The sequence below is a fragment of the Zosterops lateralis genome (assembly GCF_965231275.1).
Source record: "Zosterops lateralis genome assembly, chromosome: 17".
In the NCBI taxonomy this organism is placed as follows: Eukaryota; Metazoa; Chordata; class Aves; order Passeriformes; family Zosteropidae; genus Zosterops; species Zosterops lateralis.
In genome coordinates, this window is record NC_139777.1 from 7,672,166 (window position 1) to 7,691,298 (window position 19,133).

Sequence of the window (19,133 nt, forward strand, 5' to 3'; positions counted from 1 at the left end):
CTGCCTGTGGGAAGCTGACCACTGGATGATTGTCACTTTTTACTTATCTATGATGAGGTCTTTGTCATCTTTCTGTTTGTCTTTCAGCTGTCAACACATGACATTTCTGTTTCATTGCTAGGGTGATAGACTGTTACATGTGTGAATCTTTGGATACTTTTGTTTCCTTTTAAATTAGATCTAATCAGTGATAAAATGTATTTTTTATTGTGTATGTGTTCAAATGCTCATGAGACTCTATAAATATACGCTCACATATAAATAGCACAACTCAGCCTGATCAGGTCCTCTGCACAAGGAAACAGACACTGTGACTGCAGTGTATCTGACTGGCTCCCAGGTCCTCCCCCTCCCAGGGACCGTTGAACCACTTGGCCAGTTCTGCAGTCCACACAAGGGCGGTGGTCTCGGGGACACTGAACTCCCCCACATTTCATGAAACACCCAATTAACACCCCCACAGAAGCTGTTTGAAGCTTGGTCCTTTACTGTCAAAGACCCAGTTCGAGTTACTGCCCTGCAGGCAGCCAGGCTTCCTCAGACTGCAGCTCATGGATAACTTGTTTTACTGTAACAGTCAGGGGCGCGACCAGAGGATCTGCTTGTGGGATTTAGCAGAAGGACGGACTTCAGTGACGGATTCTGTCTTCACGGAGCATGTGGGATTCTGCAGATGCTCTCTGTTACAGGTGGCACAGGGACGCTGGCTAATGGCCATGGCAGCCAGAAGCCTGGAGGAGGTAGGAAGTGTCTCTTTCTCTGTGCTTGAGAGGTTGCTTTTGGTACTGAAATGACATAGTTCAGGAGGGAAACATCAGTGCTGTTGAATTCTCTGCTCAAGAGCAGGCAGCACAAGAACTCTGGGGGGTTTAATCACTAATTTTACTGCCACAAGGATGACTGGATGGTATAACTCATGCTTTAATAACAATGATACCATCCCAAGATTTGTCTGGCATTGAAGTATTTGCAGCTGCTGATCTTTACGTGTAGGAGTTTTGAAAACTCTTCTGGTGCTGCTGAATACTGGGAACAAGGGTCCTTCTGGGGAACTAATGGTCAGCAGGTCTGTCCTCTGATGGAGGAGCTTATATTCCGTCTGAAGCTGAATTGGGTCTGGCAAGAAGAGGGGAGGTGCAGGTGATTTGTAATGCAATATGTGGTCTTTCACCCCAGGCTAATTCCTTACCTGCAACTGGGGTTGGAAATAGTTGAATTACTATTACCAGCCAGAGGTTTGCTCTGTGAGATAATTGCAGGGTCCATTTCAGTTCCTACTGGATAAGTCCACATCTAATGCCACTATCACAGCCCTCACTGACTGACAGCTTTGTTGGCAATGTCCACTTCTGCTTTGTAGAAATTACAGTTTTGTTTTCTAGAACAGATTATTTGAGGACATCACACAAAAATAATACCAAATACTTGACATAAAAATACCAAAAATATGAAAGAAGAAAAAAGTGGCATAAATATGAAAAGAAATATTGTAGCTAAATGCAAATTGCTGATAAGCATAAAAGTTCATGTGCTTTTCTGGACTTCAATTTACATATTTTATACACAAAGTAATAAGTGCCTGTATTGCAAGAAAATGTGATCCTTTTATTATATAGAAGTTAAGCACATATTTAAATATTTTGTTGACTCACAGCCAGAATGTTCAGCCTTTTACAGAACTAGATATGCCTGCGGACACAGCCACTGCACCAGTAAATACAACCATTCTAAGTCCCATACCTTGCTCTGATCAAACAAAGAACTCCCTCCATTTTACAGCAGTGCTCAATAATACTTAAGTTAAAAAAAATTGACAAGTGCATTCTCGTGGCAGCCGGAGAAGTCGCGGTAATGAAGAATTAAATAATCAACTGACCCAAATAGAAGGTGTTTACCCCGGTGTCGCTTACAACTCATCTCTGTTTTATTCTCATTTGTTTGCTTGGGCCCTGCAAGAGGAGAATGATTTGCAGTCTCCTGAGGTAAAAAAGTTCCACTCTGTGTGTGAACCTTTGCATTAGAACTGTGTCATGTTTCAATAAATTCACATAAGCTCCCATAATATATAGTGCTTCCAAATAGGCAGCACTGTGTGAGACACAGTACATTTGCAGCTTATGATTAAAATTAAGACTTAATAAGTGTTTATGCTTGGCTGGTGTCCAAAAAAAGAGTAATTTTGTCTTAAAGGAGGTTCAGTCCATAAATAATGAGATCTGAACAGGCATTTATTTGTTCATGATTGCATTTAAATCACCAATTATGAGTTACATGCACTTTTCTTGCCAATTTGCCAGAAACATGTTAAAAGCTTTATTAATGTGAAAAAGAGAAAGGGTGTGTTTCCTTGTGGCCAGTTTTAGCCACCCAGGAACACTATTAACCTCAGGCAAAGGCAAATCTTTCTCCTATTAAGCAAAACCAATATAAACACGGAACTTCAAGTTTTAGGTTACAGTTGTCAAAATATGTGAAATAGTATTTATTTCTAAGGCTCACTTGCCTTTAACACAGACAGTCTCTGGAACTGTCAATCCAGTTTAGGCAGCAGCTCATGCCTGCCTGCCTTCTGCACAAAGCTTTTCTCATTGTTTTTCTTTGGCCTTTGCAAGCCTGACTGTAGTCCTTGTACCAGTTCATCTGTTTTTAGTCAAAGTAAAGCAAAGAAGATTTGGTTTTTTCTTGTAACCTGCAGAAGTGCATTTATCACAGCACACTTACCCTTCTTTATGTAATAAAAGTTGCAGTTTTGGTCTTGCCTAGGAGGCAATGCCCTTTGGAGAGACAGTGATGAAAGAGACAAGATGAGGGCAGGTCATCTTCATATTTATAGCCCATTTCCTGCCACAGCTAACTTGGTCATTATGTTGATAGCAAGAAAGTTGACGAGAGAAAAGCATCTTTTGTTAAGAGTGTAGCTCCAAAGAACCAGAATTCCCAGATGATCAGACTTTGGTCTGTTCCCAGGTTTGGTCTGCAGACTGGATGGCTCTTGGCTATAGTCACTATTCCTCAAATCTGGAAAAGAGTTTCCTGCTCTATTGCCCAGTGGCTTTCGAAAACGTTCTGTATGTTATGTGCAGTACACTGTGCTCGCAGTCCTAGAGTGCAGCTGGCTTTTGGCAGCCTGGCTGACAGCCTCTAGAAATAGGAAGATGTTCTGGCAAGCTTTGAACTAAAGGTATGGGATTGGAAAGCCATCGCAGCTGCCGTGGTCTTGATTGATGGTTCCCAGAGGAGCCATATTTGTGTAATACCTCATCTCAGATGCTTAAGGAAATTCACACGACTGGGGCTGTCCAACAGCGCTGTTGGGCTCTTGCACATTCTGGAAGAGCCCAGAATGGCTGGTGATATGGGATTTATCAAATGTTTCAAGTAGTTTAATTTTGCCACATAATGCAGACCATTGTTTATTTAATTAGAAGAAAAGATCACCTTGGTGATTAAGCGTGCATGTGAGAAACAGCAACGTTCCTGGCAGCAGGTTTTTGATACCCAGGAGCTTCTGTTTCTCCAGAATTCCAGGCTTGAGAACCAGCCCAGGGTTGAGGCACTGCCATGTCAATCAAGAGTGTCAAAATCTTCCAGTGCCAAACTAAAAAGGCAGACTCCCCTGATCTTGCCTGCCATCATCCTGAGGTGGAAATGAGCTACTTCCTTGGCAGAGGAACAACTTGCCCAATGTTTAAAAAAAATAAAAAGAAAGAAATCAAATCCTCTCAAGCCCAGTCCATGATTCATTACCATTGGAGCAAGCAACAATGGAAGCTGCTCTGTAGAGAGAACAGGTGTTTAACACAGCATTGTCTGACCCTGCTTTAGAGAGGGTCACACAGCATTGTGTTAAAAATACCTGTGTGCAGACACCACTGCAGCCGGCCTTAGCCAGTAGTTCTGGAGTGACGAATTGTTAGTGCAGTCAGCAGTAAATAAAAATCCCCTTTGCATGTATACACTGTGTTACCACAACAGCACAGAGGGGAGAATGCAAGTGTTCACAGGCGAATACAGCCAAAAAATTGGCAACAGAGCTGGAAAAAGGGGAAAGAAAGCAAGGGGAGTGTTAAGCAGTCTGCAGCATTATCTGTTGTGTGCACAATGTCATCCACTGTTTGAAAAGTAGGCTGTAATTAAATAGAAGAGTGGAAGAAGAGGATGTGTTAACTCTAGCAGTTTTGTCTGGTCTTTCCTAAAACAATGTACTTCTTTAGCTAGCTGTAGATTCCCCTTACAGCTCCAACTTAGCATGCATTTCTCAGTTTCCTCCAGACAGTTTTTACTGGAAGAGCTTATACTAACCTTAATCACCTTAAAAGACTTGTATTTTTAACAGCAGAATTTTGACCTGGAGCCTGACCAACTCCTCTTGTTTTCCTGATGTCAGGTTCAGATTTTGGAGCTGCCATCCAAGACGTCAGTCTGTACCTTGAAGCCAGAGGTGGGAGCCAAGCTGGGCATGCCCATGTGTCTGAAGTTATGGCAGGTAAGGCAAGAGCGCCTGCTAATTGTGAAATGTTTTCTCTGTGATTCATTTTATATAAAGCACATGAATCTTTCTTCACCTGGATTTTGATTTATAATCAAACCAATCAAGTAATTATACTATTAAAGGGGGGAAAGATTTGTGAACATCCTTAATGTAACTTTCAGAGCTTTCCAAGCTTTAATGGAAGATTTGCAAATGCTCAAGGAAAGCTTTGTATCCTTAGGATAGATACAGTTTTTGCATCAATCAAGAGGAAAATGAGTGACTTACCAAAGCCAGTTGTTTGATTTGGTTTTCTCACTGCATTAAGAATGATGAGAAATGTTTGGGTTGCTAAAAAACAGTGGTTTTAATGGCAGATTCCATTCACTTCAGTGCCCTCAGGATGAGGAAACACTCTATGAACATTTCTATTACAGACATACAGTAGGAACAAAGTATTTATGGTGGTACTGACTACAGACAAAAAGATAAATAAAAGTAATTAGTGAAAAAAAACAGTATTTGCAAAATATTGAGCAAATAATGTTTATGGGCTGCAAAGAGTGAACACAAGTAATACAAAAAGGTGGCAGTAGAGGGAGGAGGGAGTTCAGATGATTGGCTTGAAATCTTCAGAGAACCGGTGGCAAAGCTGATTCCCGTGTAACCCCCTGACAACACACTGCTACAGGTCTACAGGACAACTGAGCTGGTGCCAGGGGTCTAATTCCTGCAGGCTCATTGGAACATTTGTGTTGGTTTCAGTTGAAAATATTATCAGTCAAAGTTTGAGGCCTCAGTGTCTTCATCCAGAATCCAGAAGATCCTGAACAGACTGAAATCTAGAGGAATTCAACTGCTGACTTCAGACAAAAGTCAAGAGAGGACACAGTTGAAGTTCCATGCTGTAATTAAAAACTAGGAAAAAAAAAAAAAAAAAAAAAAAAAAAAAAAAAAAAAAAGGAGAAAATTAGCTAGGCTGATTAGGCTTTTGTTAAACAAGTTTCTCCTAAAAATGCAATCAGTGTTCAGTGCTTGATGAAATGAATGGGTCTTTCTGTCTCCTCAACATTTTTAATAAGATGGAGATAACTGTGGAAATGTTCAGTGTTGAAAATTTTTCTTGCCTGTGTAAGAAGTCCTCTGTCTTGCCATAATTTCTACATGCATTAATATTGATATTCCTCTAGGAAGCAAAGCAGGTGCAGAGACTTAATTTTATATAGTTTTTGATTTTGTTGCCAGTGGAGATAAAGCAGAGGACTGGGAACTGGGAGAGGTAAATTATTCCATGCAAATTCTGACTTTGAGAACTCACCATAACTTCCTAGACTGCACCAGGCAAGTATAGATAATCCCTCAGAGTCTCACAGCTGTATTTGCTTTTTTAGAAATGTGTGTAACTTGGTTTAAAGGCACAAGGAAGAGGATACCCTTAAGGGAAATAATTGCATGTGGTGTACCAAAGTGATGCTCTTCCTCCTGTTCTGTGGTTGCACTGGAAGTGGCTCTCTGAGTAACCCTGTAACCATAAACCAGGAGAACACGAGCTCAGCCAGCTGCACCCCTTCCTGGACAGAGGCCCTCCAGGATTTCTTTGTACACAGCTGTGTTGGGCAATCCAGACATACCCGGGAGATGAGCACTCCCAGCCCAGCACTCAGGGGTTGCCTAAGAGACTATTTGGTGTTGCTTATGGCACAGTAAATTAACAAGTTGAAACAGAAGCTGACAGGGAGAGCCCCATAAAGATCTGAAAGAAGAGTGCTTGGGGTGGTTGTCCAATGAGAGTTTGGGGGCTGCAGCCAGGTACCATCGTATTTTTCTGCAATTCAGGGAAACAACAAACCTCCCCAGCAGCAGCATGAAAGAGAAACTTTACTACAGAGCAGAAGGCAAGTGAGGTTAGGTTGTAGATTAAGCCTCACTGGCTTCTCCTAAGCAGTCGAAAAGCTTGCAGCTATTTATTTTGTTCTTTTGAGCACTTCTCCCCCTTATTTTTGTAGGTTTGTCCTTAAAGATATTAGTAGATTCACTTTCTTTTGAAGATTCATGTTCTTAAATACATTGTCCCTTCAGTTTCACACCTTCCTGCTATTACTAATTGGGTGGAGTAGGATTTGTAGGAGTAAGGATAGTCTTCCCTTAAATTTTTTGTACTCCTTGGGGAAGGCATCATATTGCATAATGATGCAAACAAAATAATTCAACAAGAATAATACATGTCGAAACTGGAAATGCCGAGTTATTACTTTATATAAACTATTGCAATTATTCCTGTTGAGTTGACAGCAGATCACCTTTTCTTCCTTCCTTGACAGTTATCCAAATGCAACAACAAAATGTTCTGCTTAGGAAGAGCAATGATTTATAATCTAATTTTTCTACTGAAACACAACATGAATGGTGAGACTTCTCTCCAGCAGTGTCTGTTATTGGGAATTGAAATAAATAGATCGTTGTGAAGCGCTGCTTGGTGAGACCAGGCTCAGACCAAGAGCTCCACTGATCTTTCAATAACTTTTATTGTTTTAGTTCATGTATCCATTGAAATATTACAGTTCATATGGTTAGGAAAGTCAGGAAAATGTAGTGTGGGAGACCTGCATTTCATAGGAAACAGTACTTGGGATTTAAAACACACCAATCTTAGATCTCACTTGCAAACTACTGTTTTTCAAATCTAAAGTGCAATACCCACAGCACAAAAAAATAAAAAGTTTTGCTTGGCATTCCTGAGATGCCAAGCACTCACCTGTCTCTGCTGTCTGCAGAAGGGTGAGGAGCTCCTGTGGAAGCCACCATCCTGCTCGGAGTAGGAAGAGGAGCTGATGTGTCACTGCCTGATGACAGCTACAACTTCTGTGAAACCCCAGCTCTGAGGAGTCTTGTGCTCACAGAAGAGCAGCACAAATAATTGTGGGGTTGTTTTATGCTTAAACTGGGGGCTTTCTTTAAACTTGAAAGTCCCTATGAAATACTTTGTTTTGCTTTGAAGATTTTACACTTTATTAAATACAAATAAAATCTGGAATGCTCATTTTATTGAGATTTTAAATTTTTTTGATATCTGGTATCAAAACCCAGTTCATCCAAAATACCTGATGAGTTAACATTAATTTACATGTATCTGACTCAATGTATTTATTGCTCTGATGTTATATTATTTTAGCAAATCAAAATTTTGACAGAAAAATTGTTCATATTTCTGAGCACTGTGAGAAACCTGCTTTATGGGCCTTTCTAGCCAGAGCATGCTCCCTACCTTTTCAAAGGAAAAATGATTTAAAAGGAAGGAAGGAGGCTCCTCCAAGATCCCAGGTGTGGACAGACCCGTTCAGAAGGATGATACAGGGGATTTCCCACATTTACAAGGATTTCCCCTTGGTTTCCTTCTTTTAAGGAGCAATGCTCCCTGCTCAGTGAGCTCTATTCCTCAAACACTTTTCTAGGCTAAGGCCGAAGAAGCACATGAGGCTGGTACTTGGCAGTCATGTTGCTCAGACTGATGCCTTAAGTTTCAACTTTCATATTTTTCAGATTCTGTGCTGCCTAGGGGTGTAGCTCTGAGCCTCATGTTGTTAGCCAGCTCTTATTTCACAGGGTAGGTAGACAAAACAAATATGCTGGAGACCAAGGACAACTGTTACAAGTTTTCAGGCCCAAAAGCACAAACAACAGTGAACTGAAGAGAGAAAACAAGAAGGATGGGACTTCATAATCTGAAATTGTAATTGGACAATTAAACCCCCATATGCAAATGAACCAAAACTTATAAAAGTGTGAGACCTCATGACTGGTCACCCCTTTTGTGACCATTTTGGGTCCACTCTGGGTGTAGCCCTGGCCAGGTTCTTTTCTTGCCCAAGGTTTATCCTTTAAGGCCTTTTAATAAATACCTGCTTAATTCTCTTAGCTCTGTCTAGTCTCTGTTCCAGGTCAGCCTTCTCAAGGCATCAAGACCACCCATCTCTTGTTAGTTTAACTCCCCCAGAACACAGAATAACCAGTGGGAGAACAGTCTGGACCATTAGTAGAGGCAGTGAGCCTTTGGCCACTACAGGTTTGTATCATGACACTGACAGCTAGCGAGTTTGACCTCATTCAATAATGTGATACTGGTAAAAATTAATTCTTTATGCTCTTTACCTTTATCTTAATTGAATACTGAGCAAACAAATTCTGTAGGAGCAGACAGTGTTTGTAAAGATCTGAATACCCACTTGGATATATTTCTTAGATGTGCCTACATGAGGTGGTAATAATCCCAGTGTCTATTTTGATATTTCTTCTCCTATTAAAGAAATAACTGGCATGAACAGATGCCGGGTTTTTAGTTGCTTTGCATTAGGGATTTGCATCTTCACTCTTGTAACCAGGTACTGCTTACAGGATCATTAGTCTTTTGGCTGGAGCAATGATGAATATTTTCCTTAAGTGTGACATGTAATCCAGTAATGTTCCCTTCTTTGAGTTATTTCAGAGGCTTAAATAAATTAGGTGTCTGCCCAGGGTGCCCTGCCCTTTGGCCTGTGACATCATTAATCAAAGTAGCTTTCAATTGGTTACAGTGGGACTTGGGCGCCCGTTAACCCCTTGGTGACTGACCCAGCAGTTCCTGCTGCAGGTTCAGTGTTTACCTTCGAGCACTGGGGGGTACCTGGGCAGGCAATCCACACCTGGCATGTGCAACTGGCATCCCTGAGCACGGCACCTCTCAATGCCCACACAGGCTTGTATTGCTTCAGAGTAACTCAGCTCTGCAGAATTTTTTCTATGAAGCGCAAAGAAAGTTCAGACCATGAAGTAAAACTCCTGAAAATTTCAGGCAGGCTCTTTTCAGGTGTTACACTGGATTTTCAGAGAGAAATTTTCTCCTTCTGTGTGTATATATATACATGTGTGTGTATGTTAAATATGTATAATATATATAAAATTTAGAATTTGCTATGTAGATATAAAACCTGTAAGTGTGTATTATATAGTAATGCTTTCTGTAAGTGGATGGAATATCAAAATTTGATATTCAGACATCTAAACGTTTTTCACTTCTACACCAGTCAGCATTTTAAATTATTCTCTTGCTGCTTGGACTAAAACCTACACTGGGATGATAATTTTCTTAACAGACTATTTATTTCTCAAACAATTTTGTTTTTCCTTAATCAGCTCAACTGTAGTTCACAACCTGTGCTTCTGGCTGGCTATGAAGACGGATCAGTTGTCCTCTGGAATGTGTCAATGGGAAAAGTGTTGAGCAAACTCAATTGCCACCAGGAGCCAGTGATGAGCCTTGACTTTGACTCGGAGAAGGCCAAGGGGATCTCGGGCTCATCTGAAAAGGTGCTTAGCATCTGGAGCCTCAATGAGCAACAGAACCTCCAGGTCAGGATCACTGGCCCTCTAGTGTCATTTATCCCACTTTGCACTAACAGTTTGATAGACTAAAAAAATATTTAGTCATGAAGAGGAGTTGTTGCAGATCTCTAGCTAATTAATCACAGACTGGTTAGAATGTCTGTGCTATGGACTAGACTTAGCAAAAGATGGTGAGGATTTAAAAAAAAATAAAAATCCCCTCTCTCACATGTTTCTGGTTTTACCAAAGTTGCAACAGGCACACAGACCTAGCATTACTCAAGCCATTGCCTCTGTATCTTCATTTATCACATTGGTAGTATCCAGCTCTCAGAATGCCCTAAACATTATAAATGAGTTATAAAAATGAGAAACAAAAGATTGCTTTTCCAAACGTTCTGCTTGAATGGCTAGAGCGAGCTTTCCACTGTGGGAAAGACAGAAGTATTCCATTAAATACTTCACAAGCAGAAAGAGTAGGAGTAGCCCTGTAGCACCAAGAGGACATGAGGTTTAGGCACCCAGCTTCTTTTGGCACCTACAGGGCCCAGCCAGAGACAAAGTCAGGCAATTGGCTGCCTCAGTTCATGTCTGAGCTGTGGTACTGTGAATGGCTGGGTTACAATGTGGTCATGTAACCCCCAGCTCAGGCTGTGCTGGGGGATGGCCATAAATACTGCTTTCATCTAGACAGCTTTAGCAAGTGTTCTAACAGGGCCAAGGTGTTAAGTACAATCTGGAAATGTCTGTGTGAAAATAAAGTGCAAAAAGGCTCATGAAAATTGAAATAGCCCCTGCACAGCCTCTCCACTGCTGGGTGCTTTTACCTTTTGGAAGTGGCAGTTGTCCCATGAACAATGGAGATGGCCTGAATCAGCCCCTGTGTGCCCATGTCATCCTTGAGAAGAGATCTGCTGGATACACCAGTTCATGGGAGAACAATAACTGCTGGGGCACCTTGCAGCTTTTATGGAGATTTTTTTTTAAGTAGTACAGCAAGTTAATGCTATTTTCAGAATGGTGCGGTAGGAAGAAAAGCACAGGCTGGGATGTCCAGTGGTGACACTGTAAAGGTGTGGAATCCATGAGGCATCACCACAGCACTTGCATTTCTGGCATGGCAGGGCACCAAGTGTGTGTAGTGCAAACAGCCACTCCCGGTGAAGTTTGGAGGACATGGCACTCACTGAGGAGGCAGCTGAACCTTAATATACAACACAACACCACATGAAAGAGGCACTCTGCACTCTGAACGAGCAGTGAAGGTGTCTGATACACAGTTGTCATGGTTTGGGTTTGCTGTTTTTTTGGTCCTGTTTGCCTCCCCCTGCTCTTCACCATCTGCACCAGGTGTACTGAACTCAGGGATGTGGAAGGAAGATGAGCAATCCCAGTAAGAAACTTGGTATTGAGACTCGTTCTCTAAGGTCAAGGTGACAGAAATCTGACATCATGACAGGCTTCTTAAATTTCCAAATACTCTGGTGGTGAAGAGAAAGCTGTTCTGTCCTATTAATTATAGCTAAACGTTTTTCCTAAAGTAAAAGAAAATGTTGTTCTTTACAGCACATTTCACTAATGAGTTAACTGTATGCAGGGCTAAGCATACAATTCACAGGAGAAACAGTCATTCACCTGAAATAGTCCAAATATTGTTATTCCCATTCCCAGGGGATGTAAGATTAGCTACATCTTCAGCACCTCACACTGAGAGATAGAAGGTTGCCTCACAAGAAATTTAAGTGCCAAGTATTATAAGCTACAAAAGCAATGTTCCTGTGCTTCATGGGAGCATGAATGCCCTAAAAAATGCATCTTTCATATGAGCAGTAGAGATTGTCAAGGACATAGATTAAGTTTTTTTCCACTATTGCATTAATAATATAAACCAGATGGGGATTTTTTTCCCTGACATTCCAGGTACCTGAGGTAATGGTAGACGTTGGAAAGCCACTCAGTGGCACATTATTTTTATTCTAAAAGGTTTTAATAAGTAACCGTGGTGCACAGCTATCTGCCATTGGAGAGGGAATGATGCAATGATGGTACTGCAGCTCTGTTTTAAGTGGCAGTGTTCCAGTGTGTCAATGAATAGATGACGAAGGTAACTGCAGAGTTTATTGCTATGGGGAAAGTTTGTATTGTCTTCTACAGGAAAGTTGCTGAAATCATCACTGCAGCAAATGACAGGATTGGTTATGAGCCTTCTGATTTGGATGAGATAGTGTAATTATGTGCTGATGTTTGTGGTAGAATGTAGGAGGTAAACAGCTTCTGCAGGTGAATAAACAAAGCAGAACTAAGAAATCTGATAACCACAGAAGCTTCTTTTTATATGACAAGAGAAAAAAATCCTGTAAGCTGTAATGTAAGTTTTGTTGGTTCGGCTGCTGAGGCTTTTCCCCCAAATGCTGAAGCTTAGTCTGCTGCTATTTTGGATTTTTCCTAACAAGCAGAGGGTTTAAAGACATGCTTTGGGTGTAGATGCAAGTGTCCTTAGTTGTGACTGGCTGAAAGCACTCACCTGTTTTTACCTCTTTGTTTTCTTAATGACAGGCTGGTTCTCTGGTTAGGAAACTCTGTTGGTATGTGACTGCTGTAGTTAGTGACTTACTGTAGTAAGTCCTGGGATGGGACAAATCCTGGCAGTAGGATTACGCCTGGCTGCATATACCTTGAGCAAGTTTTCTCCTTTGTGTTGCTTTTCTCTCTCGTAGTTGCAGATCATGCACAAATGCCCACTGTTCCCTCATGTTCCATAGCCAACAGGCATCACCATTACAGGCTTCCTTTTCAAGTTGTAGCTTGCTGAGGACATGCCATTTCTCCAGTCTCCCTGACTGTGCTGTATGGATCTTGCCCACATAATTGACATTAATGATGAGAGCACCACACCCGGGATTGGTTATAGCCATTAGCTAATAATGTCAGTTACACAGTAAGGCCCATCCTACATTTGCCAGGCTGGTGATCTAAGGAATAAATCCTTCCCTTGCCAGGACATTTACACCAACAAAAATCCCACTGGGGCCATGCTGCATTAGACCTACCCTGGGGAGTTTGGAGCATGTGTACTAACAAAAAGCACAGGTTTTACAGTAGCAGCCCCACCAAGAGGCCCCCATACAACCTATTTCTCATTAGGCTTGAGCAAAACTTGCTGTCCTCTGTTCTGAATTCATTGTAGTCACATTCTTCAGGTCATCTTTGAAAAAGAAATGTATAGAGCATGTAAGAAACATGTCAAGTTTCAACCTTTTGACTTACCGAACTGCACAGCTCTTGCTGTTTGAGTAGGTAGCTGGGCAGTTCTTATACAGTTGGAAAATAATTGCTTATGGTTTTGTGTAAGGTTCTAAGATGTGTTCAGCTGCATCTAAAACCAACCTTGACCAACATTTCTGGAGTTTCCTACATCTGATATAAAAGTCAAAATTATCTGCAACAATATGTCTTTATAACCCTATACTAGCTATGCATCATGGCATGTCCTTCAAGGAGGAAAGTTCCTCAGGTGTGATATGTTTGTCAATCCCTTCCTGCCTCAGAAGAGTAAATACCACACAGTGAATTAAAACAGGCACTGGATGATATTAAGCTTTGGTACAGGATAGCTGCAGACTCAGGCTTAAGGATACAGTGGCATTAGTGTGTCATTTCCAATGGTACTGACAAATAACAGCAGTTCAGGGCCAGCTTTATAAACCAACGATGTTTTCCCCATTGAGACAGAAGCTGAGCTGTTCCAATGCACACACACACTTGTGTGCATATTCTGCATGTGTTTCAGAGGCAGAGTGCTCACTCAGACAAGTTACCTGAGGTGAGAACAGCAAAGGTGTGTTACTTTGAGCTTTGTGCTTCAAGAGCAACGTGTGTCAGTAAAGCAAAAACTTTTCTTTCCAGAGGCTAAGTCCTGTGCAGCCCCAGTGCCTCTCGAAGAAAGCCAAATGACTCCCAATTTAATTGTGCCCCTCTGAAACCTGTGCCCCAGTAGTCTCCAAACAGTAACAAAAGGCTTCCAAGACTGAAATCAATAACTTGGCCATAATCCCCTCCTTGGATTTGGTGTAAATAGAAGTCTCTTGGGAAGGAGCACTAGAAATACAGATTTCCTGACACTGTAACCCAATTCCTGGAAGCATTCCTTTCTCAAGACTGAGGTAAATGCTACAACAGCTTATTGGGGGTTTTGTGAGGGGCCACAGTACTAGAAGTGAGTAGCAGGTAGCTTAAACATTAGCCCAGAAGGGTCTCAGCCTGTGAATATTTCAGAAGCAAGGAAAATATATGGCCTTACCTCTGAACATTGCAGCTTATACAAGAATAGCTGGAAGAAAAGGGTAAAGCTGTGCTCAAAACCTCAGTTCAGAGCTTCACTTGTGACAGAATATATATATAGCTTTAAATGCAAAATAAACTAAAAGCATACAAGAGATGGGTTTATTTTGTGAAAATTGCTCTGGAGATGGGAGGCTCAAGTTAAGGTGTTTTCTATCTCTGTCTGTTGTTCTCACCAAGCACCATCCACCACATGGTGAAAAGCTCCACGCTCCCTGTGTGACACTGCTGTGTTGGGTGGGCACAACACCTGCTAAAGTACCAAGATTCCTTTTTCTTCTGTTTTGAATAACTGGAGTTCATTTGTAACTTTTTCACAAAGGTTTACAAAACACATGAACTTGTCAACGCTGGCATATCTGATATCACCATCCGTCCAGACAAGAAGATTTTGGCAACAGCAGGGTGGGATCATCGCATCAGGATCTTTGGCTGGAAAAAGCTGAAGCCCTTAGCAGTGCTGGACTACCACACAGCAACTGTCCACTGTGTGTCCTTCTCAGATCACAGCAACCCCCAGGAGAGGCTGCTGGCAGCTGGCTCCAAAGATCAGCGCATCAGTGTCTGGTCCATCTATGCCCAGACGTGACACATCCTGCACTGCCACGGATTAGGAAAACAGCACTGGTGAAGCAATTCCTAGCACTGTAATTCAAATGTGCATGTGGGGAAATGGTAGAATCTGTCTCCAGGCTGAAGTGAGAGTTCTAGGTTAATTCCTATGCTGCTTGTTTAAGCTATAAGTTTTGTCTTCCATAGAGGAAAGTGGATTTTTAATTCATAATAAGCAGAACAAGGCCAGTCACAAAGACCAAAGTTGCTTTGGGTTCTGCTATGGGTTTTGTAACACCTTTCCTTTGGCAGGTTGCTGACATAACTTGTGCCAATACCTTTGGTAAAAAAGGAGTGGAATCCCTCAAACTGCAATGGAGGCAGATTATGTCTGTTTGTAAGTCATTTATGTATCCAAGAATCTGAGTCAGTGTAAAAATCACTCTTTCTTGAAAATTTATACCCATTAAACCACCTCCAGTGGTTTCTCATTGTCAGTTACTTTTTCTTCCCTGTAACTGAAAGACTATCAGAACACCCTTGATTTGTTCACACTTCTGTCAGTTTCTAACTTAAACCAACAGCCAGGAATGTGACTAGGGATGGCCTTCGGCATTTATGAATTTCATTATGTCTCCTGTCACCTCAAGCCTCCCAATTAATCACAAGAAAGAAAGGGAAAAAAATCTTCCCCAGCATTGCACTGCAAAGCTATGTAAAGCCTTTTACAGAGCCAGTGCTAAATCCTTTCCACAGACTGATGAGCTAAAGGATTTAAACTCGGCAATCCAATTAGCGCCCTTCTCCTTGGAGAGTTTGGGGTAAGTTTCAGCGTGGCAAGTCTGGGATTCAGCTGCACAACTCCCATTAACATTTAGGGGAATCGCATGGGCAAATCCTTATCCACACAGTGCAAACGGTTCCATTAACTTGTCATCTCTACAGTCATGGAAGCTGAAATTCATTCATGAAAGTTTATTTTGTTTGACTCACAAAGCAGCATTTGCATTCTTCTAAAGCTTGTTAGACACACACCAGTGTGCTGAGAGCCAGGGTAATGCTGGACTTGGTCACAAAGCTGCAGTGACAACTGTGTCCAGGCTGTGCACTGTTGATACTTTGTTGGAAATAATTGTTTCTGCTCTGTAGAGAGGTGGAATCAAAGTAAAAGTGACCAAAAGTGAACAGCAACATCAAAGATTTTAGAAATTGTTTCAGGAAAAACACACATGCATATTAAGATCTGGGTCTGTTACCCAGCTGTGCCTTTCAAACAGAGAATATTGCAGGATTGAAAGCCTTAAGCACCCAGCCTGACGTTCTTTACATTAAAACACAGAACCAGGATACTGTTGCCAGGCTTCTCTCAATAAAACGTGGCCTTACACATTTTGGAGTGCAGTGACACTTTAAATAATGCATTTCTTTGATTATTTGTTTACTATTCAGTAGCTGCATGGAGGATCACATTGCAGTTGAAAGTTAAAGCCTAATTTTGAGTGATCCCGAGTCAAGGGGAGGTGATGGTGTTCATTACATCTACCAGACAGAGTTGCACATCTCCACACATCATCCACCTCCCACACAGAAGAGGAGCTGCCCCCACTGTACAAGCAGCTCCAGCCTCAGCCTTGTGGAACGAGATGCAGTCACTCTCCACAAACCTGCTGCTGGAAGAAACCTTTCCTTTTGTTGTTTTTCCTCTTTGTCAAAGTAGGTCAGAATTGACATAAAGAAACAAATAAATAAATAAATGGAGAAAGTGTTGTTGTATGTGGTCCAGGGACCTGTCCTAAGGAGTTTGCACAGAGATTTCCTTTTACCTTGTGTGCTATAACACCACACACGTGGCCCAGAGGGTGCCAGCGTTCCTCCTCCATGGCAGCGAACAGCAGCCTGCACTCTTGGGCAATTTACACAACTGAGCTGAAGGTTTAATGCTCATCCAGCAGGAAAGGAAATCCAGGGTTCACCCATCTTGGGCAAATGGTTAGTGCAGGAAACAACTTTTGATGCAAATACTCTGGTATTGGCATAGTAGCACCGCTCTGGAAAGAGCATGATTAGATCAGAGCCTGAAAGTTAGAAATTCTTGAGTATATTTTCTCTGAAAATTGCCATTTACTGTCAACATCTGTGTCTAAAGTAATTAGGGAGACTCATAAGGGATGTTTAGAATTAATGTCTTTTGGAAGATACTCTAAAGATTACTGGGTGCTTACATCTAACTTACTGCCTTTTGCTGGGAGTTAAATATTTATGTTTGTCTGATTAGGTAGATTTAAAAACAAACTTAGTAATGCAAGTACAAATTGAAAATGAGGACATGAACTACATCTCAGACACACAGGTGAGAGTTTCCTCAGCTTCAGGAGGAAGGACACAGGCTGTAGGGCTGCTTGCAGGAACAGACCCATCCTTTACTTCCCATTACCAAAGCACTATCCATGCCATAATTTTTCACAATACAATTAATTCATTAACACTTTATATCACTACTTATTTTATTTAAACACCCAGTAAATGGATTTTTCTTTCACATTATAGTTTCCTTGAAATGAGCAACCAGACTACCCTAGTTTGATTTAGAGTTGAGCCTAAATGCCATAGTTTGATTGTGAATTACAGTCTTTTAAGAGTTTATTTGCCTAAGGAACTAACCTGGACTTCCCCAAAGAAGAATGGTTCCCGGCAGGAAAGACTGTATTAGTATAGGCTGTAAAACACAACTGTCTGATTATAATTGTAACTGTAAAATACAGATGTCTTATGGCATCTAAGAAATTCACGTTTTTGTAATTAAAAAAAAAATTAAAATTACAATTGTGCCATGAACATGGTTTCTGCTGATTTGCTAGCAGAAGGTTGTGAGCAAAGAGCCACCTTAAGGTGCTGGAGTTAGCTCTGAAATCTCACCTGCCAGAAAGGAACAGGGCTAGCCTGTACCTGGCCTAGAGGATTCAGGAGTGAAGGTGATGACAGCTAAATTATTACAAAAGGCTTCCTCCCAAGAATCACCGTCTTTGGCACCATGAGAGGGAAGAAAGCAACCGGCATTTGTAAAGAAATAGAAATAAATCCCAAACACCAGCATTTGTGCAGCAATTACATGGAATATTTATCACCACTGTAATGAATGGTGATCTCTGACCCTCTAACATTATTTGCAAATGAATCCATTAGTTACAACTCCTTTCTCTTATCAGTACATGAGCCATAAAGCACTGCAGTCCTTAGTGTAGATGAGCAAGGAAAGAGGAGATTAATTGCGTTTGTAGTAATGAGTGAAAAAGGAAGTAAGCTGGGGGCATGCAATGAGACAGTTGTTAAATTTAGTCATTTAGAATGCAATTGTACAGCAAGCCAAAAAATTACTCTGCAGCTTGACTTGGACTGTTGCAAAGGCTTGAGTTTAAAAGAGCAGATTTTTATAGTTAAGCCAATACTGGCTTCTGGACTGCTTTTGTTTTTAGCATATTTAAGATGCATCTACAAAGCCAACTTACAAATTAATAAATCTTTCCTTTAATTCAGTCTGCCAAGAACAAAGATAGAACACTGACTACTGCAGGAGCCATGTTAGTGATGTAAACCAAAGGACTGGGGATTAAACAAGGATTACTGAGTGCTAAATCAATGTGTTTCCTTTTCTGGCTGTGTGTCTGTGGTGTGAAAGTGTGGATCATTACATAAAACATGGCACATGACTGCCTGGATTAATACTAGACAATGTTACGGCAGTGCTGACACACAGAGTTGGATGTTTAAGCATGACCATTGTGCTACCAGGAACGTGACAGCCATGACTAAGGAGAAAGGCAGGGAGGGTTCTGCTAATGTGTAATACTCTGAAATTCCAGCCTGGGTCCCCCTACCACAGCTTTTCCAAGTAAACTGGGCTGTGTTTGTCTATTTCCTACTCTTCTGGGGCATATTGGAGGTTGCTTTTGTAATCTGAAAGAAGCTATCCAGAATTAAGATCATACTGGGGGGAAGTTGGCAATTCATGCAATGATCTCACAGTATCAAGTTAAATGAAAATACTGTCTCTCAGTTGGGAAGGTTTTGCTCACCTGATCAGTGGTCTGAACTACAGCTGCACATCCTATCAGCAGTGCTGGGGACTGCTTTATTCTGACCTCACAGGAATTTGATTTGCAGTTTGGTTTGTAAGAGGAGGAGAAAGAGGAAGGGAGGAGGCAAATCAAAACAAAGGAGCAAAGGAGCAACTTGTCCCTCTGAGGTGACAGGAAGACTGTGGAAGGTATGAAGGGCCTTGGAGCAAACCACCAGCAGTGGCCAGATTCTCCATGGGAGAGGAACAAGGATGGGTGGAAGAGTACCTGGTGAAACTGTACAGTAATAGATATGGCCTCTAAAACTCATACACCAGTTTATTTTTGTCTCAGAC

At 41.5% G+C, this 19,133-nt stretch overlaps 1 protein-coding gene across 1 annotated transcript in view; it reads left to right on the forward strand.

The window, feature by feature from the left end:
- Positions 1 to 17,645, forward strand: part of GNB1L (G protein subunit beta 1 like) — a 46,515-nt gene extending 28,870 nt beyond the window's left edge. The window contains exons 4-7 of the mRNA XM_083873664.1: positions 578 to 740; positions 4,388 to 4,486; positions 9,641 to 9,856; positions 14,493 to 17,645. Coding sequence (XP_083729790.1) covers positions 578 to 740; positions 4,388 to 4,486; positions 9,641 to 9,856; positions 14,493 to 14,759 — 745 coding nt within the window. The 3' untranslated portion in view covers positions 14,760 to 17,645. The remainder of the gene's footprint in view (positions 1 to 577; positions 741 to 4,387; positions 4,487 to 9,640; positions 9,857 to 14,492) is intronic.
- The last annotated feature ends 1,488 nt before the right edge of the window (positions 17,646 to 19,133 follow it).